The sequence below is a fragment of the Cyprinus carpio genome, chromosome A10, assembly GCF_018340385.1.
Source record: "Cyprinus carpio isolate SPL01 chromosome A10, ASM1834038v1, whole genome shotgun sequence".
Lineage (NCBI taxonomy): Eukaryota > Metazoa > Chordata > Actinopteri > Cypriniformes > Cyprinidae > Cyprinus > Cyprinus carpio.
In genome coordinates, this window is record NC_056581.1 from 8,177,053 (window position 1) to 8,201,537 (window position 24,485).

Here is a 24,485-nt window from a genome sequence, read left to right on the forward strand (position 1 = left end):
ATATATATATATATATATATATATATATATATATATATATATATATATATATATATATATATATATATATATATATATACTGACTCTAAGCTTTTGAATGGTATAGTGTATAATGTTACAAAAGCTTTTTATTTCACACATATGCTGATCTTTGGATCTTTCTATTCATCAAAGAATCCTGAAAAAATTTTACTCAACTGTTTTAAATATTGATAATAATAATAATTAAAAAAAGGTTTCTTGAGCAGCAATTCAGCATATTAGAATGATTTCTGAAGATCACGTGACACTGAAGACTGGAGTAATGATGCTGAAAATTCAGCTGCTTATCACAGCAATCAATTAAATTTTAAAATATATTCAAATATAAAGTAGTTATTTTATATAGTAAAAATAGTATTATTTCTGAACAAATAAATGCAGGCTTGACAAGCAGAAGAGACTTCTTTAAAAAAATATTCAAAAACCTTATTGTTCAAAAACTGTTGACTGGGTGGTTATATAGATATATACATATATATACGCACCCTCACTATTTTAAGAAGCACCCTCAGTGATTTGATTCTGGAGCTGGGCCTGCTCTTTCCTCTCAGGGAATTTTAAGAAAATGTGACTCTACATTTCAGCAGTTATAAACATTTGTTTCTCTTTTTCTTTTTTTTTTGTCCTTTGGCTTGGGAAATGTATGGCATACTGGTGGTGTGATTCCATTCATCTTTTTGCGTTTTCTATCTGCCTCTCCCTCCCTGTCTCCCTCTCTCTCACACACAAATTCGTTCCCCTCCCTCCCTTTCGATTGATCAGAGGCTTGTGGGTGTCTTGGATGAGTCATATCAGCAATTTACCCAGTTTAAAGCATCTTTACTTCTCTTCCAGTCGGGTACCGTGCTGATAACCGATAACAGTTTTCGTTCATACAAGGAGATTTGGAGGACACTTGTGCGCTGGTGTTGTCGGGCGCGCGTGATTACGGCGCGTAAATGTGTATGTGTGTTGTGTTGAGGTGCGCATGCGCGCGTCGCATGCTCGGTAAACACTAAAGTCATGTGGCTGAAAACAAGAAGGATGAACACTATACCCTGATCCGCAGGTTCATAAATGGATTGCTCCGCGTAGCTTGACACTGTCGAGTCTATAACAATCGAAGATGGCAATTTGTGCGAAAAATATGATATTTGAATAATTCGTTTTTACTTTTTGAAGCTGTTAGCTCTTGAATAGCCACACTTTTTCTTGTTTACGTTTTATTCTGCAGTTTATCTTCTTTCGTTTCATCCTCATTTTTCTGATACTTAATTCGCTCGTTTGTGCATTCCATCGACATTAATCTTCAAAAGGCTTTTCAGAAGATGCATAGCCCATATCTTTTTAAAATCTCTGTCAGAGATGAAAACAGTTTGATAGGTTGTTTTTTCCTCTCTCTCTCTCTCTCTCTCTCTCTCTCTCTCTCTCTCTTTCTCTGTCTCTCCTAATATTTGCCTTGATGCCAACTTTAAATGTGAAATGGGCAACATCACAGAGGAAACATAAGTCACAACGCTTGGAAACACGTAATGATAGCGCCCTCTCCTGGAATTATTTCAAGGACATACACACACAGACAAAGCAGTTTATTAAACCCTATTTACTATAAATTATTGAGAATATACTTAAGTCTTTAATATAGTCTTGAAAATACCCACATGAAAATTCATGTAAAAATTTTAATTATAGATCTGTATGCTTCCACATGTAGCCTAAATTTCCTTGTAACCTTTCATTAAAACATCAAAATTCATTTGTCTTGAAAAAAATAAAGAGAAACAAAGAAAAAAATAATAAATAAATTGGATTATAGACTCATGTATGACGAAATTACAAATATGTCTTAACACGTGTTTTGCATTAAATCTAGCAAAACACAATAATTATATATAGCATGTCTTTCCGACTCCATGTGATTGTTTCTCGGCCACTTATTTATAAATAGGCTACTACTTATAAAACACATTTTAGATTTTAACTAATATAGCCTATGTTTAGAAATAATTTCCAGTTTATTTTAGCATTCATTTAAAGGTTGATCTTTATACATTTTTTGTGATACTGGATTCTATATTATCCATAGCCTACATATTACGGAATTTGTTTAGTGAATTAAAAATCATTCCGAAATATATTAAAACTTAACGTATTATAACAATATGCATTGATTTCTCTTTTTTTCTGTAGAAATTCAAGTCTGCACAAATATCCAACACATATTATTAATAGGACCGATTAACAGATGTAGCCTATACAATAATTTGTAAGGGGTGAATGCACAAAATACGTAAAATATTTTAAACGAGTCTTCTTGGCCTTTTTGACTCTTCAAATGTCGAGACGTCACTATTTTTGTTTTTTCAAAATCGTATTAACTGAACAGATGTAGGCTAAATGCGTGTTTTATTTGAACATCTCACCATCGCATCAAGTCAAAATGTTATGGGCGAGCTGATCCATCGTTTCTCCCCGAGAAAGAAAGAGAGATTGATGGCAGGGAACCGATGACTCTAGCAGATATCAATCGGCTCATTAACTCCAAATACGAAGCCAACCTCCGACGTAATATGTCACTGACCAAAAGGTTTCATCGCATAATTCGGCGAAAATGCGCTTTGGTCTGTTCTCTAAACAAAAACGCAAGAGATGCTGAACGTAAATATATTTGGAAATAAAATTTAGTTTACAATGATCATTATTGTCTTTCCAACAACTGTATTTTTATAGCACAACTGATTCCAATCGACTGTAGCCTATGGGCTATATTAGCCTACAGCGCAAAATGTCGTTTTCTGCGACAGAACATGAGGAACATGTTGTTGTTATCATCTGTCCATTTATCCCCAAATTTATTTTTGCTGACAAAGGTCATCAATTAAAAACGCGACAATACAGGTAAGCACTTTGGTGCACGACAAGCGCGCAGAGCAGCTGTAAGAATGATGACGGGCGCGCGAGGACGGACTAAGCTTCATTCGCAGTGTAACGAACTGTTCAAACTGTAAATACTGAGATATTCCGAGGTCAAACACTCCCCTGGGTCGACATTATTGAATTTGGGACATCGCACATAATAAATAAAACACACGGAGGACTGCTAGCCGCAAGTTAGTCCATAGGCAACGGTCAAAGAGCGATGAACTGTCTGCGATGGGGACGGTTCTTCTTTGTCAATATTTACGTGGAAATTAGCTCACTTAAATCGGTTTGAATCATCAGCCTCAAGTGACTGAATGTGGAATGTTTTACAGGGCTCATTCCGGACTGAGGCACCTTTCAGTCAGACATTTTCGACAAATCAGAGCCTATCGCCTCAAGAGAGCAGTCGCTTACGAGAATTTGCCATCAAAACAGATGCGGTGCTCGTGTGTGGGCGCAAGGCTTGGGCTACACACCATTAAGCTCGAGCCGCAGCTGAGTAAAATATGAAATGGGAGAATTAATCGATCCCAGGACGATGTTTTTTTCAGTCTCGTGGGAGTATGAATTCTTTTATTCATGAACGTGTTATGTCACTTCCATTAGGCGGTGGACATTTTTTGAGTGTATCGGAACATACATTTTCATAATTGCAGCCAATATGTCTACAGAGCCCTCAGAAACTTGACGATTCTTTTCCTTGTGTAGGTGTGAACAATAACTCTCATCATCCCATATACCCAGGAAAAACTTCAAAAGCGCTTTTATCTGCTATTTTGCCCATTTCTCCTTGTTTTACCTCAGTTTTGAACATATAATGTATTCATTCTCTTCTTGAGTGGGCATTTTGGGTCCTGCGTGAAGTGCATGTGCAGTTAGGAGGAGGTGAGTCAGCGCGGGGGATGGAGAGCGCTGGTTAAGGGTCGCAACTGCGCTAATGCTGAGTGGCAGTCGATAATGCCAAGCCGTATCAAAATCTGACCCTTGGCCCTTGGAGCTCTTAAATTATTCGCCACCAAGGTAGAAAACGACACGCATTCACACTCATAGCTATACGCGCTTTCCTGTTAAGCCCTTTGTTGCATGCCGCATTTTTCTTCAGCCTACAGAATAAAATGTAATTTCATCTCCAACTTAAATAGCATAAGTTATTTCTTGCCACCGAATATCTGTTAGAAAATATTGATACAATCAGGTCTTGCAATTATACCTATCTAGAGCGTAAAATGTCTTAAAATGTATGGTTTTGCAGTGAATCTTTGCATCATTTTTAGCAAAGTTTGTTGTATATGGTTCTTTGGAAATTGATTGATTGATTTTATTTATTTGTTTGTTTCAAATGTGTTTTCCTTTTCAATGTTTCGTTAGATTGTTTAGATTAGCGTATTGGCTTATGGGTTCATAAAGCACCAGTACATGGTTGGCTACAGATGTTCTTAAAAATGTTTGGCAGTTACATCATGCTGCAAAACCCCTTAGGCTCTAATTCGAACCCCCTTTCATCAACCTGATTAAGTAGGCTACCTAGAAATAACAATAAGAAACAACATACACCAATAATGAAGCAAACATACACCATAATAGGGTTAGGTAGGGTCTTAAAGTTCCATGCCAATTCAAGAGCACGAGTCTATTGGATGCAACCTTTGAAAATATTGAAATAAGGTTCCCACTCTATAATGAGACAGCTTTGATGCTGCCATTTCGAGTGTGGCTCGTGGGACTTCAATATCCGCACTGCAACTAATCCAATTACACGAATCATAAACTGTGATTGGCGGGATTGCTGTTGGCTCTAATGCCACGCCAGCGTTTTCCAATTAGGCCTATTCCTAAAACCTACAGTATTCATGTAAAGGTTCTAAACCACTTCAGACGAAATTCTTATCTCGAAAAGAGAGAACGCCAAAGTATGGTTGCACTCATCATGAAACGTCTTGACTATTTCTGGATTATTTGTAGGTCAATTGATTCAACTGAAGCTACCTGTACATGCACATAAAAAAAAACAATGTTAAAAAAAAACATTACATGAGAATGACGTTAGAGACAGATGGATTAAAGTCAGGGGCGGCAGGAGACAAAGAGCGGAAAATTGAACGAGCTCGGGAAATTGAGCGGAAGTAGAGCAGTGAAGCTGAACCGCCTGCGTCACGGTGGGTGCAGCCGTTCGGTCTCTCGATCCAGCTCTGATTAAGGCCACCTCGAAAACAATCAACAGGCCAAAGGGGTCTATTAAATAAGTGACAGTGTCAGTTTATGCTAGGTACATGGTATACTCTATAAATACGTCCTATGTATTTCGAATAAACGGATATTTAAACTTGAATGTATAATGTTCAAAAAAGCAAATCGCCAGTGTTTAATCAACTCCGCAACTCAGCTACAATTAGATTTAATTTCTGTATGAGTTAATTTAGCAGTGGTGCTTTCACTGTGTACCACAGTGCTCCGTTCTTAATGGATAGACTGTTTCATTCATGCAATCTCTGTTCATTCATCAGAGCACCGTAGCGTACCCTCTGAGTTCAAACGAGACACGAAATTCTTATCAATGGAGAGTCTGACGTCAACAGCGGCGGGATGACTCGAGGATCACGTGTCTAGACGCGTCTATACAAATGGGAGTTGCGCTGTCCGTGGTCCTGAAAAAAATCACGCTCCGCATTCATCTCTCAACAAGACCGATCGAAGTGTATTTCTAATCATTCTTGTGGGAAGCAAACTTACTTTAACTCAAGTTTTAAATGAACTTAAGGATAGCGGTTGTTTCCAAACCTCATCCAAGAAGCACACGGTTTTGAGTTCCAGCTAATTTGTTCGGGAAATCAGGTAAGTGTACTGCCATTCATACACGCACTCGATAAATAGTTTATAGTTCACTATATATCCAAGAGAAGCTACGAAGAACTAGACAAGTTTTCCGCTGATACTTACCTTGAGATGATGTTGAATCTCAGTGCAAGTCATTCAAGGAAATACAGGTCGACCGATCAACAAGCGTTTCATTCATAAATTTCTAAACACCTTTCCCCCCACCATCTTTTTACAACAATCAGCATCAGTATTTTTTCTGACAAGGTAATCTTGATATGTGAAGTCTTCGTTAAATCAATCCAATATTTATAAAAATATATTTTATTTATATTTATGTTTTATTTTTGGAACGTGTGCGTAAGAATGAGGATTTTTTTTTTTTGTGAAGAAATCTGAAGAGTTCGCCGGAAGTTAATTCGTTGAAAATTGAAAGAAGGGGAAAGAGTGTACAGATTTGGATGTAAATGATCGGTGATAACCATGATATTGCTTTTATATGACGGAATAAAAAGAAAAATATATTGACTAACATAGTAGTTTTTTCCCCTCCGCAGTTTGCATTTTAGGAGAGAGTGAGAGAAAGCACAGGTGAACTTATAAGGTTTAATTTAGGCATGCTTTCGATTCTCTTGTTAGTCAAGAAAGACAATTTACACTAAATATAGCTTTAATATAGTCATTAACCATATGTCGCCTTGCTGTGGCGTTTCGCTAATCCGACTCGAGAAGTGAAGTGAAGAGGCAACCAGGAAATTTGCTCGGTATTGCCTTTAAATGTATGTTTCCGTGTGGACTTACTTTAATTAAAGCACAACAATTAATTGAATTTAAAAAGTGATAATATATTGTGTCAACGACGTACTGCTGTAAAACAAGCGCACGTTGTTTTATTCTACGGTACTAATTTAGTTAATCAGATTTCAGATTTCGCACGTTACACTGCTGTAGAGACGAGATGTTAAAATATCAGCGTCAATAAAATGTAGTCTTGTTAATACTGAGAAAAAGGAAAAACAGATTAATCAACATTTTATTTCTGTTGTCTTTGTAAGGTGCTCCCCTCTCCCCCATCCTGTCCTCTCTGCATGGTCATGTTCTGCTGTTGCTACCCCTCCAGCACCTCAGCTCTCCTGTTAGTCCTCCTCAGCCTCACCCCCCTGCTGGCCCTGGCTGCCCCTGCACTTCAGCAGAGATCTTCAGTCAGCAGCAGCATCGATGAGGCTCTCAACATGGCAAAAGAGGACCCGGGGGCAGCAGAAGGGGCTGCTTGGACACATAGGAAAGTGGACAGCCTGCTCCAGAAACCCTTGGGACAGGAACATGTCTCAGATATGGACTCTGCCAGTTCTCTAGCCTCGGTTCTGCTTGAGGCTCTTGACCACCCAGTTAGAGAGAAGATGACCCAGGGGGAATCTGAAGAAGGACTCGCGATAGAGGCAACAAGGAATCAGGGAGACCTTGAGCAGGACACAGAAAAATTGTCAGAGGTATTACAGCAAGGGGAGGAAAATTGGGGACAAGAAAAGCCAAAGGATGAAAGTGAGAATGTGAAGGAGGACAAAGTGAATACGGCTGGAGGAACCGATGGACAGAGTCAGTCTGACATTGCCAACCCCCTCCAGCGCAAAACCAGGGGCTATTTCCAAAATATTGACCTCGGACTGCAAGACAATGAGATCCTCCCGCCTCTAAAAGGCTATAAAGCCTATAACCAGCAACTGGCCCAGGCGACCAAGAAGCTTAAGTGGCAGGAGGAGCAAACGAGAAACCCAACCCAGCTTGACAGAAACTTCATGGATGATTTCGATTTTGTGGAAGAGGAGGAGGAGATTCTGACCCGCAAGGAGGAGGAGGCACGGGCACGGGAAGAGCAGGAGGAGGTGAGGCGACAGGAGGCAGAGGCCCAGGAGGCGCGTGAGGAGGAGCAGAGATTGGCAGACATCGCCTCTGACATGCTTCTGGACTACATGGGCAGGAAGCAGAAAGCATCATCCTACATGAGAGACATGAAGGAGGCAGCTCTTCTAAACAATGTGGCTGAGGACAAGCGCTCAAACGAGCTGGAGGATAATGATGACGATGATGAGATGGATCCCCAGACCATCGACAAGTTGATAGAAATTTCCAGCAAGCTGCACTTGCCTGCTGACGATGTGGTCGAAATAATCAGCGATGTTCAGGAGAAGAAGAAAAAGAGGAAGGATTTACCTCCGAGCAACACCCCTCGTTTCCGCCCTTTAGTTCCTCTCAAAGCAAAGCCGAGGCCTCAGGCATATCAATATCCCAAGCCTCCTAAGAAATCCTCTTATACAGTCGATCCAAATAAGAAATGGTACAAGGAGAAAAACAAAGGCAAGGTCAGCAAGCAGGACTACTGGTTTAAGCCGCAGAAACAGTTTCTGGCCTATCCTTCATTCCCCTATTATCAGAAGCCATATCGAGCCTATTACCCGGTCTTCTTCCCGCCCCCCAAACCACGGTTCTATACAAATCCTGCTCTGTCATTTGACTACAACTTTGGGGGCTCCATGGGGTATGGTCTGAAGCCTCCAAACCGTAGGCACAGAGACAGGCCTAAGGCCAGGGACTGGAAATGGGCACAAGCCCCGCAACGCTCCCAGAGCCCCTACCCACAACCAGACACTGTCATATCTAATTACATTCTCCCCCATCCCCGAACTTACCAGGCTCTCCCCATGCCTAAACCACGTTCTCCTCCAAGCGGGAGAGTACCTTCTTACATCTACCCACCAGACTATGTGTACGATGAACAGTATCCACAACAGAATAATGAAGAACAACAGAACAACATCAATAAGAATAATTACAACAATAGTATATTATATTAATCAGCTAGTACATGAAATACATAAAAAAACGAAAAAATAATGAGAAAAAGCTGACAAAAAAAAAGCTGAGTTTGTGTGACAGGGCTGTGAAAAGACAGTTAGGTGTTTCTTCTCCACTCTTGTGTTTTGATACATTCCAAATCAGGAACGGAAGAGATGGTGCTGCTTTATCAGAACCTCTCTGCGTGCACTCATTTGGTTTCTCTCGCAGTTTACATTTTAATTTGGTGAGAGAATACACAGGTGAATTTGTAAGGTTTCATTCAGGTATGTTTTTGATTCTCTTGCATGTGGGGAAAAAAAGAAAAAAAAACAAATAGAAAAGATAAAACAAAAAGAAACCAAAAACAAGCAGACAAAATGGTCAAAGAAAACATTTTGGTGCCAATTGCAAGAGACCCATGTTTATACAAAGATTTATTTTCTTTAGGAAACACTTGATTAATTGAAAAGGCAAGTTTGGGGTTGAATTCTTGACACTGCAGGGCACAGTAATAATTGCTATGGCACTAGTTACACAAACAAGTAACTGTCAAATTATTAAAGGCTTTTCCTGAGGGTCTGTTTGATTGTTTTGATCAATGTTCCTATTGCCTTAATACTGATCACTGTTTTAGCTCATCCATGTGCATGCAGGTCTTGCACCACTTAAAAAAAAAAAAAAAAAAAAAAAATCTGTCACACACGCCGTAACCAATGCTTGAAACTAAATCTTCCATTTTATTCACAGAAATGCAAAATGGTGAATATCTTTGCTAGGTTGGTGCCCTGTCAATCTACTTGGTGGAATACCTGTACACATGTGATTTACAGTAAACTTAACATCTTGGCAAAATTTCGAACAAATTTGAAAAATGCCCCTGTTGCTATGGGTTACCTCCAATGTTCTTGAGAGTCAACAGAATGCTGTATAGTAATGTTTGTTCCTAAAAATAAGTTTGAAAATGTCTGAAGTTTGTGAGGAATACTCTAAGGGTTAACAGTTTGCACGTCTATCTGTATTTGCATCTTTAAAAAAAAACAAAAAAAACAAAAACAAAAAAAATAAAAAAAGACAAATTTGGGGAAAATTTCCTTGATCAAACTGTGATTATTTTAAAAATTAATAAAAAAAAAAAAAAGACAAACAAAAAAAAAGACAACTCTAATTACTATAGCAAGTGTTTTCATCAGTGAACTGTCTTGTGAAAGGAATTTGTTGTTGTCAACTTCCCGATTGTAAGTTGTACAGTGTCAAATAAACAAGTGTGTGTGCAATGTGTAAATAACAGCATGTTGATTACTAGTTTTGCTATATGACGAAAATAAAAGCAATTATTTTATTAAAGTCAGTTTTTTAAACAGATGTCTTATTGGAACGTCTTTGATCAGATCCTAAGCAGAAATTAATTAATTTCTGTACGACAGAGGGTTCTTGCAAGGACGATATATGCCGTTTCTTATCTCACCTGTAGCAGAAATTGCATTTGACGTCACAGAGAGTTTGAACCCACATGCCCAGTACATCTTTGAATTTTATCTGTATTTTCCACAAGCTTTTTGTCAAGCCATATTACAGCAGAACACTGAAAACACAAACTGACTGACTACAGAGACAATTTAATCTCAAGTACCTACATGTGCCTGAGAAGATCTCTAATGAAACATAGATATGCAGCTCTATGTTTCTTAAAAACCTTTATGAGTCATGATTGCATTACTCGTGGCATCCTGTTCAGCAACAAACATTCATCAGAACATGTTGTGATTATTAAAATGCAACATGTTTACCAAGCATCAGAGCAAAACATGTACAGAATTATGTGAAAGTAGAATCTGAATGCAGGCTTTAACTAGCAAACCATGTTTTCAGCCTCCTGAGAATGATGCTGTTCAATAAGACGCCACTAGATGAAAGTCATTCGCTAATCAAAAGAACTTAGAATAATAAAAGGCGAGTAATGTGAAGGGAATAGACATGGAGACACACTGAGACCAAATGAAAGAGAGGGGTGGGGAGAGAGAAAGCTGCAGTGATTAATGAGTCACATGATTGACGGGTGAGTCATCTACTGCCATGCGCCACTGCAGAAACTCAAGCACTTATACCCTCTCCCTCTCTCACTCTCTCTCTCTCTCATTCACACACACACCCACACACACACAAAGGCACAAACACCAGCCCACTCCCCCACACACTGACTTTGGACACAATGCAGAACTCAATTATGCTTAAAACACCTGCATTAGGCAAGACACAAACACACCTATTTCCAGAAGGCCTTGCGGTCTAATTCAAACTACACAGCATTTGGTTAAAACACCACTAAGACCTCACAGCGACTGATAATAGTGGGATTTAACCCCAAATAGATGTTCATTATCGTGCTGATGCACTCTAAACATCTACGGCTTCCCATCCAGCAGCCCTTAGTGGTTGATCCGGCTGCAAATTAACCATTGCGGCGGCAGACGGTTGCTTGAAAATTTTCCATTAGTGACCAGAGTGCTGCGGCTATGGGGGACAGTTGTTTATGAGCCTCCGATGTGTTTCTCTCATTCCTTTTCTTTCAGCTTTTGTGTTGAAAACACAGAGGGCCATGAATGAGCATAAGTGCGGCGAAGTCTCATGGCGCTGCTGTCGGAGGCTGGTGAGTCATGGCCACTTACGTTCTGCCTCAACCTCCATTCTGAAGCAGTTTCACTGAAATATGCAAAGAGTCTGTTAAGTTACGGCGGTAATTGCTGTAAATGGACGCCTGACTCTTCAAAACCTTCGAACATGAAATGTTCTGAGTCATTAATGTACGCCACGGCTCCATCTGTTGCTCAGGCACGTGATCGCACGTACACATGCGTGCACATGCAAAAATTAGGCATAAACACAGCCTGATGGCAGTGGAGCCAGTACTTCAGAGGTAAAAAGTGGCTGATAATGACTGTGACTCAGACAGCAGCTCTAATGATGCATTCTGCCGAGCCGACCGACCAACACAGCACGGGAAAAAACACTCTTGGATGAAACTTTCTCTAAGGTGCTTCAAAGTGCCTTGAAGCTCTCTGCTGCCTTTGTAGATAGACAACCCCCATTTACGCCCTACCTGGATTTCAGTGATTAGCCATAATTGAACAGAATCATTTAAATCTCGGAGAGGTTGTTAAAAAAATGATAAAATAAAAAATTCCTCTTCCCCCAATCCTTCTCTGTATGCCAAACCTTTATGCATGATGATAATTACCTTGTAATTACCATTCAATTATACCCCTCTGCTCTCGCCGTAAGAGCTGTCAGTGTGTCCGTTAAGAGCTGATTGCCAGAGTCTGCCGTTGTGTTTCACAGGATGTGCATTTATGCCGTTTTTTGGCATCAAACGACTATACATGCGCTGTCATGCTGTAATATATGGTGGTGGATACAGCTTTAATATGTCACGTACTAGAGGTTTCATTTTAAAGACTGTGTGAAATGATTTTCCTTCGGAATCAATTCAAAATGTTCCATTTCACCCGCCGGGGGGAGAATGATCTTTGACAGCACTGGCAGGGGAGGCAGGCGTCAGGCTCTCGGCTCCCAGCATGCACCAGCAGTCAGGTTTCCATTAAACAGCTTTGTGTGCTCTGACAGTAAAACAAAAAGAATGCCATCTATCACATTATGAAGTCTGATTAATGTGGCTTGCTATCTTTATTGAAGTGTATTGATGTAAATGGAAGTATAGGAACTGTGTTATGACACTCAAGCAAAAAAAGTGTTGATCACGATCAGCACTGCAGAAACACCTGCAGAAGGTTAACAGCGAGTGGAAAACAACATTAACATTTCATTCATCTGACGGTTGGGTTGGTGCCGCATTTAAAAAAGAAAAGGAGGAGGTGAAGAGGGTTGAGGAGCTGATGGAGTCAGATAGAATAGAGCGAGTGCATGAAACTGAGAGAATAAAGGTGAAGGTCTGAGTGACTCACTCTCTATAAGTACTTATCCAGCAGCTCTGTAAAGTGGCGGACCACCTTCACAGTAACAAGCTCATTGCCTGGCTTCTCTAGCACTGAACACTTTCATATATATGGGTGTTTCTGCAACTGTGGGCACTTTTTTGTCCCAGGGGTTGATTTATTTATTTTATTAAAGGTAATGGATTTCAAATAGATTTCAATGCTTTTCTTTTTGATGTAGGCTTTTTTTTTTGCCATGCCTTCATCATATTTTTGGTACAGTGTTTTATTTATATATATATATATATATATATATACATATATAAATTTTTTAAAATCTATATATATATTAGATTTAAAAAATGACATTAAAATGCAGTGTATTTCCTGAAGATAACGTGATTCTCAACCATTTTTTCCTCAAGGCCCCCTATATGGAAATATTCCTTTTGACCTCAGAAAAGCATAAAAGTGATTCAAAACTGCTTTTGCCATTGTAGCAAATTAAACACAAATGGATTGTGTAATAAAATTCTGTGGTGGAAACATCATTTTAAATATGTTTAAAATGTTTTCAGTGGTTACAATTCATTTTGAGGTGTACATTGTAATTATATAATTAAGTTCTGAGTAATATTAATTAACAATGTGTACTTACTAGGGTTAAGATTAAAGTTTGGTTTCGGGGTAGTTGCATGTGATAATGCAAAATGTACTAAGTGCATGTATACATGTGACAAGAACACTGTAAAATAGTTCTGCCTGTTTATTAAATATTTTTATTAAAATATATGTAAACATGTAAGATGTGATGAAAATGACAATGCAGAAAAAAAGTCCTTTGATAATGTGTGCATATACTTTTGGATATTGTCATATCGAGAGTGTTAAAAGTGTGTTTTAAGAGAGTCTATTTTCTAAAAGCCCACAGGGACAACACTTGAACACACACTCACTGATATTGCTCCCCACGCACTCACACTCACTCTACTATATTAGGTCCACACTGTGTGTGCAAACAGCCTTTTTGTCTCGAGGGCGTAATCCATTTGATGTTTACATCAAGTGCTATTGTGGCAGATGGGGTAAAATGTCCCTCAGGGGTGTTTATCCTCAGCTGGGGAGTCCAGACTGCTGACTGACCGAGGCAGACGAGGCCTGACACCTGAGCTCCACTGCTGTCACTCTTTACAGCAAATCTGCTTGTGAGCCATTGAGATTCATTAAATATTGAATGGCCACAGTTTCCGTTTCGTGAGAAGAAGGGGTTAGGGAGAGAGAGGACGAGAGAGCAGATAAACAAAAAGAGGTTGCTGTCACAGAAACAGGAGGTCAGTGAGATGGCGGGGACGGTTAACGACAGCCAAGTGGCCCAAGTGGGGTAAGTGAGCTCTCCATGAGTACAACACTTAACTGCTGATGTTTTGCTAGTGTCAGGGTGAGTTAAAAGGTCTCGGCTGGGAAAACTCAAGCCTCTGAGTGTAACTCGTAGGCGGATGGATTAATTGATAACCTCCCGTTGAGGGGTAAACAGCAGTAATTGAGACTGACTGTCAAGCCACTGTCTGGAAAAGCCCAGCCATGTGTCAGGGATTTTATTAAAATGTAAAAACAAATAAACAAAAACAATACAAACATGTTTTTTTTTTTTACTCTTTACACACTCTTTCTTTTAAAAATATAGAATGAGTACGACTGACCAAAGTGACAAGGAACAAAACTGTCCACAGGACCAACAGGAACAGGTCAGAGTTGTTCTTAATTTTCAGTGGACCAATCAGTTTATTTAAAATCATAAAAATGTCCAAAAAAGCAACAAGACACAGCAGGCATGTATATAAAATCGCTTAAAATGCAGCGTAAGTGAATGCAAAAACATTCCGTTATACATTCTCTTGTAGCTACTATATTTCATTATGGGTTGTTTCACAGGCCGTTTCATGCGAGGGAGGGAGCTGTTGTGTTACACAGGAGAAATCTGAATCCGGCCAGACCCCAAACATTGCACAGGCCCTGGCAGCGACTCCTGTACACACACACAGTACGTCTAAACCTGTCACTGTTAACCAGCTGATAAATGCTTACACTAATAATAATGATAAGGTACATGCATTAAAAAACAGTTTGTCCTTGTGTAAATGTTCGGCACGGAAATGCTAATGCTGTGTACTCAGGTGGATGATGGGAAATGGCCAGCATACAGGCCTAAATTAAACCTACTCTTGGATATTTTGGGCTATTTGTTTTGTGGTAAAAATAAATAAATAAATAAATAAATCTTTGTAGAAATGGCATTAGGGTATATATAGAGTAAAATAAGACTGATAGTGCTCACAGATCTTGTAGATGGAGTATGTGAAGTAATTAATTTATAATGAGCGTGCTCTTCAATAGCTATAGGAGTCGCCCTTGAACTCTGCTGGTACTGCTTGAAATCTCTCCCTATGGAAGACCACAACATACCTCAGGTACAGTGAGAAACTCATGTTTGTCCTTAATATGTGTCTATATCAAATAAAAGGGCATGCTTTAATAGATTTATGATCTGGTTTGTCTGCCTGTTTAGAACTAGATAGACTCTGGGGTTGGATTTCATTGATCTGGCATGCATTCAGTATCTTGTTGCAACCATTTCAGCTAGTTGTAAATTATGTAGCCGAGTTAGCTTTGAAAAATATAACGTGTCATTCCCGCATGTGTCCACTAGATGGAGGAGTTCAAGTAAATGTTTTGTTTTCAGTTGCAGGCGGACAGTGAGGATCTAACACTGCCCCCCAGTGGTGAGCGTTTGCACTACCAGCGAGACCCCAGACCTCATTTTGGAGTTGCCCACTCCTCTCGCTCTGTGTCTTTCCCCTTGTGGGACAGTGATAGGCCGAGAGAGATGAAGAGGGGAGAGAAGGAGGAGGAAGAGGCCGTGGAATCTGTCAGCTGTTGTCCTCATTGCCATCTTGGGCTGCCCAGTGATACACTAAGCTGGCATGAGGTAAGTAGACACGCCAAAAGTTGTTTTCAGAATGCAATACTAGTATACTACGTTGTATATTGCCAAATAACTTAATTAATATTTATACTGTATAGGCTACTGTATGTTATACATTGTGTAATGCCTATATATATTTATTTTATACACACACTATATATACTGCTAGCCAGTAAATAAATATTTAATATAATAATTATTCCTTAATTATATAAAATATATTAATATATCACAATTCCTTTCAATAATAATAATATAATAAAATATTATAATAAAATAAATGAATGTTTAATGTATTATATTATTAATTATATTATTGATATTATTATTATGGTTATATTATATTGATAATACTATATATAAATAATAAAATAGTAATTTTTATGTGCATGTTGATTATTAGAGACAACATAAAAATAGTATGACATTTAAAATAAATGTATTTACCTAACAATGGTACATTTCTCTGGCTTTGTTTTCACTGTTGTTTGATTTCTGTCTTTTTGTGCAGGCAAAGTGTATGTTATTTGATGGACAGAGAAACAATTTGTCTTAATAATACTGTCTCCTGTCGCTCCTGTCTATTAATGGCTACCTAAAATAAGCTATGAAACTGTTGATAATTTTGTTTAGTCCTATTTTACCTGTTTATAAGTTTTAATATATTTGTTCAGTAATATATTGTAAACAATTTAGGAGCTGGACTGTCAGAAATAATACAACTGCCTTTCAATTATACAGTATTACTGTTCTTTGAGGTCAAGAACAGCACTCAACTGCTTCACTGTTTCTAAGCGAAATCCAATTCTTTATTTTAGCATTACATTACATGCTTTGTCATTTGTCACAGTGAGGAAATTGAACCTTTCAAGAGTCATGGATTTCTTGTCTTTACTATTCACTGCGGTGCTTATTTTATTCATACTATTATATGCTTGAAATGATGCTAATGCATTATGTGCAATTTTGTCAAATAGTATTTACTAAGGATGAATCAGGAATGTCAAAAATGTATTGAATTGCCCAAAGTTTGCTAGCAATATGAAACGTCATTGTTAAAAATGTGTACATGTGTACATTAAAATTGTTTAAATTAAAATTTATATGGCCTGGTGGTTAGTTATATAAGTGTCTGTAGTGCGCTATGCATTTTTAAACCCTTGTGTTTGATTGCAGGCGAGCACGGAGGAATGAGTAGAGGCTGAAAGGTTCATTTCTCAAGCACAAACCTCACATTTCAGGTGTTATCTGAGGCAGCCAAAGCCTGGGTGACTCAAAGTTGCCTCAAGCTGAAAGTTCACACATGGAGTGAACTGTCAACATGGTTGAGTCTAGCAACATCCTAAAGCCAGAAGTGTCCATAGACCATTGGCTTATTGGGCAAGACAGGATGCCAAAATGATTTTCACTGTTTTTCTAATTCAGAACAGACACACAGCTTAGAAACAGACCTGCAGTGAATTTTTTTTAATATGAATATTTTTATTTGCCATATATTGGCCATATATGTAAATTTCTATATTTATAGAGGTCAAGCAGCTAGACGAAGTTCCCGACAATTAGCCTGTCAAATGACTAACACTGAGCTCAAATGATCCAGTAGCCTCACCAGGGGCGCCATTACAGGGGTGCAGAATATGTCAGGCATATGCAGCAGTGGTTTTTGGCACGGGCGAACCGGGCAGCATTTTTTCATCATGATACATGGGTGGCGGCACAAGCAGTTAAAAGAAATAAAATAATAATCATCTGCGCCGCCACCTATATTTCACTGTGTGGGGAATTGGCGGCCCTGCTTGCTGAGAAGGTGCCATGCACAGAAGCTTTGTGAGAAGGGGGAAGGGGACACACTAGACCATTCAAGCGATTTTAATGCATTTAAGCACAAGGATACACGAGTAACAACTCCATACACCCAAGTATGGTGACCCATACACTGAATTCGTGCTCTGCATTTAACCCATCCAAAGTGCACACACACAGCAGTGAACACACACACACACACCGTGAACACACACCCGGAGCAGTGGGCAGCCATTTATGCTGCGGCACCCAGGGAGCAGTTGGGGGTTCGGTGCCTTGCTCAAGGGCACCTCAGTCGTGGTACTGCCGGCCCGAGACTCGAACCCACAACCTTAGTGTTAGAAGTCAAACTCTCTAACCACTAGGCCACGACTTCCTGTTACTCAGACAGCCACGTCTCTGACATCTAGAGCCCTGCATTTTTTAGCCAGAGCCCGATGGGCATCATAGCTCAGACATGGGCGGGTGTTTAGTGTCCCCGCCAGCAGCAGCAGCGAGTGTGCCTTCAGCACAGCTGGAAGAGATGAAGACTGGCTTTAAACTAGGGCTGCCCTGACCAGAGATGAATTACTTAAATTCTAAACCATAATGAGCCTTTAATATTTAGGCTTTAATTTTAAGATGAAGTTGACGATCCTGACTCGCCATCTCCTCACTGGACGTGCCTTTAGATAGAATAGCATCTTTACCGATTACATAATGAAAAGGTTTTTGTTTATCAATTAGTATTATTTCATTTTAAAATAGTAATTTAAAGCTTTCTAAAGACATATTTATCATGTCTGTGAGACAAGTATCCGCTGAGTTTCAGTTCAGAAGCACCCCACCCCTGTTCAAGACCGAGATGACAGAAAAGTGCATCCTGTTTGTTTTCAGGCTATTTTAAAAAAGCACAACGTTTTGTAGATATTATGAGTGCACAAAAATAAAAGTAGACTGTTTACAGTTCCGAATGATGCATTACTCATATCTTTAGAGCAACAATGATGTTCAGTTGTTTCTGTTAAAAGAATAAAATGCAAGTGATCGCGCCGGCACCTCAGTGTCCTGCAAAGCACGCTTTAGCTTCCACTCTCTGCACAGGCGCTTGGATACGCGCCTTTAGCTCAAAAGTCGTGATGATTTGAGAAGGTTAAATTGATCAGGCTTGATCAGCTCATTGTCTGCAGCTGGCCCGTTGGTCGTTACTTTAAACAAACAAAAACTTGATTTTAATAAACAAAAAAATGTTCTTAACATATTTCTCAATTAACTTATTAAAGAAACAAAAATAAATATAACCACTTTGCCGTTAAAAACAAAAGTGAACTATTTTAATGGCTGTAACAGCTGCTGTGCAATGTGGAAGCGAGAGAAAAAAAGATGCGGGCTCCAGTCGGATTCGGGCCAAGAATTCTGATAAGCTGTCGGATAATTTATATAGCTTAGGCTAGTTTCTTTCAATCTATAATTATGTGTCAAAAGAAAGAAAGAAAGAAAGAAAGAAAGAAAAAGCATTCATCTGTAGGAAAGGGGTCCACATTTCTGTCTTTCATACCTCCCTTAAAACTGGATCTTGAGTCTCACTCAAATGTGCATTATGGGGAGTCTGGGGACATATGACAATTTATCCATTCTGAGGACACCACTGTCTAAATAGGTTAGGTTATCATTTGGAGTAGGCTGAAAAGAATTCCAAAATCCAGAAAATTACATGGACTGTGGATGAAAAACCTTTGAAGATAACTGAAATTGTTCAGTGGGTTTGCATATACAGGTGCATCTCAATAAATTAGAATGTCGTGGAAAAGTTTGCAAAATCATCACAATTAAATGAAACAAAGACTTAAACTACTTCAGTCTGTGTGCATTGAAATTTATTTAATACACGAGTTACTGAAATAAATGAACTTTTCCACCACATTCTAATTTATTGAGAAGCACCTGTATGTGCTTTTTACAACAGGACTTTCATTAATTACCCGATATAAGTTTCCTTTCAGTTGCTAAAATATACTAGTAGAAAGAATGTGGTGCAGTTATTGTCATGCTGGTGCTCTTATCTCCAGCCCTGGTCCAGGCTCTCAATAGGAATGTCTGGCCAACAGGTGGGGTGTGAAACTGGGTAACTGGTGGCAGCATTTGAGAGACACATCTGTGCTTCATCACCACAGCCATATTCAGATTCCTCAGTCTGTACAAACTACAAAGTATTACTGAAGTCCTGCATGAAGCAACACAGATACCATAGTAGTTTTTTTTTAAACAGCATCGGCACTGAATATACTAAACTGTCTGTGAGTAAGTATTGCATGTGTGTAAAACAAAACCTTGCATTTGAAAAAAAAAGCTTGCATTTGAGTGAGCAATTCACACCAGTTACACCATGCTACCCCAAAACACCCACATTCACACGAAATACCACACTTGACATGTAATATATAGGTTATAAAACAGGATCTGAAACAGTTACAAATGTAGTTCATGCAATTTTCTAGCTAGCTAGCTAAATAGATAAATAAGCAAATAAACTTGAACTTGACATAAATATATATATATAAAAAACATCTATCTATATATATATATATATATATATATATATATATATATATATATATATATATATTATATAATAAATGAATAAATAATTTGGATAACAGGGTTGAATGGCCGAGCTTGACGAACATTTTGTTATTAAAATTAGTAACGCATTTAAAATATTTTATACAATGAATTTACATGAATTCAATATTACGCAATTGTACGATTTAAATGTGAACTTAGAAAATCAAGAACCTTAGATGACAGTTTATCAAACATATCTACACTGTGGGTGTGGTCGTAGGGTAATACAATTGGGCGAATGTACCTTATTAATATTACATAAGATGAGTAACGCATAATGAGTCAAATATTTAAACACAGACCAATGATTGTGCTCGCTGCGTGACCTCTATATTAATATTCATGAGCTCCACGACGCCACGCCTCCGCAGTGGTCTTCCTGTGATTGTGTCGTCTCCGTTCTATTGGGCAGACGCCACTTGCGCGTCGTCACACATTGCTGATTTTCATTTTAATCATAATTTCCTTAAAATATGTCGTCTCTGTATAAACCGTTTTCTGTCTCGGACGGGCCGTGCAAAGATGCGATACTGAGGCGAGGTTGCACGCCGCTACAGCATCCTGCCGCGCTGACCCGGATTGCCTCCGCTGGCGGGGGATCGACGTGCACTTTTACCCCAATTCCTAACATGTATCCAGGCCAGAGGAATCTAGCGGCCGCTGCAATCGGAGGGCGAAAAATCACCCATCCGTGGAAGGCTATTCTTGCTGGTAAGTGCGTATTGTGTTTGTGTTAGAAGCAGACAAGCGCCAATGTTTTGGTGGATCACGCGATACCCTATAATGCGCGAGACCACAACAACAACAACAGTCATGAAACAAAATGGTAACTTCCAGAAATCTTATATGTTGACTCAGCTGATATCAGTTTATACAGGGTTGGACACTAAAAATAGTGTGTTTTACTAATATAAATGTCAATTTAACTACTTAATCATATCTCAACATTGTTACTTTAACAACAAACACTTGTTTGGTTGCATTGTTCATACAACTGGGTTAAACAACCAAGTACAACTAAAACAAAATGACCTTGTAAGAAACTGTCTTTTCCTTGATGGAAGTTAAACAGCTGTAAGTTTAAACGAATCACATAGATTGCCTCTGATGTCACTGAATGTAATTTAGACACACTTTATTTACTGATGATATTATTTTTACCCAGGTGGCATTGCAGGAGGCATTGAGATCTGCATCACATTTCCAACAGAGTACGTGAAGACCCAGCTACAGTTAGACGAAAGAGCAAATCCTCCACGCTACCGAGGCATAGGTGAGGACGGCTGTTGTTAAATGAATAGTTCACGAAAAAAATGACAATTTTCTGAAAATGTACTCCCCCTCAGGCTGTCCAGGATGAAAATGAGATTATTTCTTCGTCAGAACATAATTGTAAAAAAACAAATCCATCACTAAGATGTTTTTTAACTTCAAACCGTTGCTTCAGGCTAAAATACAGGTCCTCTACGTATCTTATCACTTTCACCAGTGAAAAATTTGTCTTGTTTGAATCAGATACATGCACAGATGTTTACAAGTGAAAACAGTTCTTAAATGTAGTAGTGGGTTTTGTTGTGAGAGAGCAATGGGACTTTCACTGGAGGAAGTGTTATAGATGATGGACTGATATTTTGGCCAGTAGCAACGGTTTAAAAATAAAATACCTTGATGGATTTGTTTCTCACAAACACGCAGCTTTTGACTTCACAAGACATTAATTGATGGACTGGAGTGGTGTGGATTACTTCTGGATTATTGTGATGTTTTTATCGGCTGTTTGGACTCTCATTCTGACGGCACCCATTCACTGCAGAGCATCCATTGGTGAGCAAGTGCTGCTTTGTAATTTCTCCAAATCTGTTCCAGGCAAAGTAGCCTAATTTTAGTGTGACCTATTAACTTTTCAGCATTTTTTTTATATTTGGGTGAACTATATGAGTGAATGAAATGTGTGAATGTAAAAAAAAAAAAAACAAGTATAACCTGTTTTTTTTTTTTTTTTTTTTTTGTGCAGGCGACTGTGTTAAGCTGACGGTGCAGGATCATGGGTTGAGAGGTCTATACAGAGGGCTTAGTTCACTGGTTTATGGATCCATCCCGAAATCTGGAGTACGGTAAGAAACGTGTGTGTTAAAGCTTACATAGAGTCTCTTTTGCTGACACTTTTCTTTTTGATATTATGGCAGTTTTGGAACATTCGAGGTTCTTAGTAACCCAATGAGGGATGCCACGGGTCGGCTTGACAATAAAGGAAGTTTGCTTTGTGGGCTTGGAGCAGGAATTGCAGAGGCAGTGTTGATAGTCTGTCCAATGGAGACAGTCAAGGTAGGACTGTTACCGGTTGTTTTGGCTATAAATTACTATAATAAACCACCTTAACTGGTTCTCTGTGATGTACATTTTGATTCATATTTTACTCTGAACATCTCCTGTGTGTATTATTTTCAGGTGAAGTTCATTCATGACCAGTGCTCCCTGAGGCCACGCTACCGAGGGTTCTTCCATGGCGTAAGGGAAATCATCAGAGATCAAGGTACGGAACGAATGAGATCCAAATAAATTTTTCATGTTAATAGAGACGGTAAAGTGGGAGGAGACGGACCACTCACAGAAAAATGATCAATGTTGGGGCTGTAGAAAAAATAAAATCGAAACTTAAAGTAAATGATAAAACTAAACACAAAATAAATTATACAATTAAAAAATGTTTATATATAAAATAGTAGTTTTCATAAAATCTAAAATAAAAAAATCAGTTTTTGAAAAATAAATGATAAAATAATGATAATAAGAAAAAATGACAAAATATCAAATATAATAATGATATGTTTTCTCTATGTTTGTAGGTGTTCGAGGGACGTATCAAGGACTGACTGCTACACTTCTGAAGCAGGGTAGCAACCAGGCTATACGCTTTTATGTTATGAACTTGTTGCGCAACTGGTACAAAGGTGAGGATGAGATCACTGTCCTAACAGTAATGCTCTGAATTTATTTTCACTATGGCCATTCAAGAAAAATGATCATCTTGGCTATTTCATCAGGCGATGACCCCAGTCGTGACATGCACCCGCTGGTAACAGCGATGTTCGGAGCAACAGCCGGGGCGGCGAGTGTTTTTGGAAACACGCCACTTGATGTGGTGAAGACTCGAATGCAGGTTAGCAGAGACAGATGCTTATTATTTATTAAATAATTAATTATTAATGAATATATTTATTATTTTAAAAGAAAATGTCTTTATATATGACTCATTGGTATATATTATAATCTTGTTTTAGGGTTTGGAGGCTCATCGCTACAAGAGCACATTAGATTGTGCATTCCAGATTTTGAAGAATGAAGGCCCTCAAGCGTATGTTTTTTTTTTTTCCTTCAAAATCATTATTTCCTTTTGGACATCCTTTTTTTTTTTATCCCTTAAAGGGATAGTTCACCCAAAAATGTAAATAAACAACTGTTTATTGAATTTTTTTTTCTGTGAACAGTAGTATCAAGCAAAAAGCAGCTGTACAAATTTAGAACCCATCCCAACCCATCCAAAAATTTTAATTCTGTCATCATTTACTCACCTTCAATTCGTAACAAATATGTTTTTTTGATCATGTGAATTCCTGAAATGACTGTGAAAATTTGCTGAACAGTGGTAAACGTGTCCTCACCTTTACACTTTTTTTCATTTTGCGTCACAGGTTCTACAAAGGCACGGTCCCACGACTGGGCAGAGTGTGTCTAGACGTGGCCATTGTCTTTGTTCTCTACGAGGAGGTTGTAAAGCTACTGAACAATGTCTGGAGAACAGACTGAAGACGCATCAGGGTGCGGAACTGATCGAGACAGACTGAACTATCCAAACACAGTTGGCCACGTCAGACTTGAACCGTGACCCCTGGCCTAGAGGATTTTAACCATCCATCTGTGTCTGTATAGTTGAAGCCGGGAGCTTGAGCCATGTGAAGGGACCTGTAGCTTACGGTATTTATCGATGCACAAAAATATTGATAAATGAGTTTGCACTCTTCAGTAAAATTGTGCAAGTGTCATCTCACCACCATGCTTTTATAGAGGTTGTTGTCACAACCAAGTATGTAATGCACATGTTCTTTTGTCCTAGTTTACATGCAAAGCTCTGAGGTACACAGAAATTGTGCTTTTATAAGAAGTAAAATCTATCTTGATTTTATAAGTCTCAAAACTGGTAGAGGCTCAGACATTCGTGATACTCAATATAAAACTTGCATGGCATGCCGAGTGGCATCATCAAGACCTGGGCAATCAAGCTTGTATTTGTGTTTTTATAATGGAAGTGGCAGCTTTTTTTTATTTGCACAATTTAATAAGCTTTTTTGTCATCAAGCATTTCCCACAAAGGCTGCTTATTCTGTACTAGTTACGCTACTTTTGTGTTTGTGTCTGCTGTATAAGCAGTGCTTCTTCAAAACCGATTCTGATACTTCACACAGATTCAATAAACCAACTAGGTTCAGTTTCCCGTCCCTGTGACCTTTTTGAGAAGCCAATATTGAATAATCGATCCAATCTCTTTGACTCTTCATGTCATATATACGCTGTGC

General features: G+C 38.7%; 2 protein-coding genes across 2 annotated transcripts; both read left to right on the forward strand.

Moving 5' to 3' along the window:
* Window positions 1-5,579: 5,579 nt before the first annotated feature.
* On the forward strand, window positions 5,580-8,609 carry si:dkey-175g6.2. Its single transcript, XM_019111677.2, has 2 exons — window positions 5,580-5,775; window positions 6,813-8,609. Exon 2 carries the CDS (start codon window positions 6,846-6,848, stop codon window positions 8,607-8,609), a length of 1,764 nt encoding a protein of 587 aa, XP_018967222.2. The 5' UTR covers window positions 5,580-5,775; window positions 6,813-6,845.
* Window positions 8,610-20,247: 11,638 nt separating this feature from the next.
* On the forward strand, window positions 20,248-24,397 carry LOC109088684 (tricarboxylate transport protein A, mitochondrial-like). Its single transcript, XM_019102837.2, has 9 exons — window positions 20,248-20,622; window positions 21,077-21,184; window positions 21,926-22,025; window positions 22,098-22,236; window positions 22,360-22,444; window positions 22,758-22,862; window positions 22,956-23,071; window positions 23,193-23,266; window positions 23,604-24,397. Exons 1-9 carry the CDS (start codon window positions 20,385-20,387, stop codon window positions 23,716-23,718), a joined length of 1,080 nt encoding a protein of 359 aa, XP_018958382.1. The 5' UTR covers window positions 20,248-20,384; the 3' UTR covers window positions 23,719-24,397.
* Window positions 24,398-24,485: the final 88 nt, after the last annotated feature.

Bases quoted from the DNA above. Each gene is read 5' to 3' on its own strand.
- LOC109088684 (XM_019102837.2), top strand. From the start codon at position 20,385: ATGTCGTCTCTGTATAAACCGTTTTCTGTCTCGGACGGGCCGTGCAAA. The intron at 20,623-21,076 runs GTAAGTGCGTAT...ATTTTTACCCAG, and splicing joins GTGGAAGGCTATTCTTGCTG to GTGGCATTGCAGGAGGCATT. The intron at 23,267-23,603 runs GTATGTTTTTTT...TTTGCGTCACAG, and splicing joins AAGAATGAAGGCCCTCAAGC to GTTCTACAAAGGCACGGTCC.
- si:dkey-175g6.2 (XM_019111677.2), top strand. From the start codon at position 6,846: ATGGTCATGTTCTGCTGTTGCTACCCCTCCAGCACCTCAGCTCTCCTG.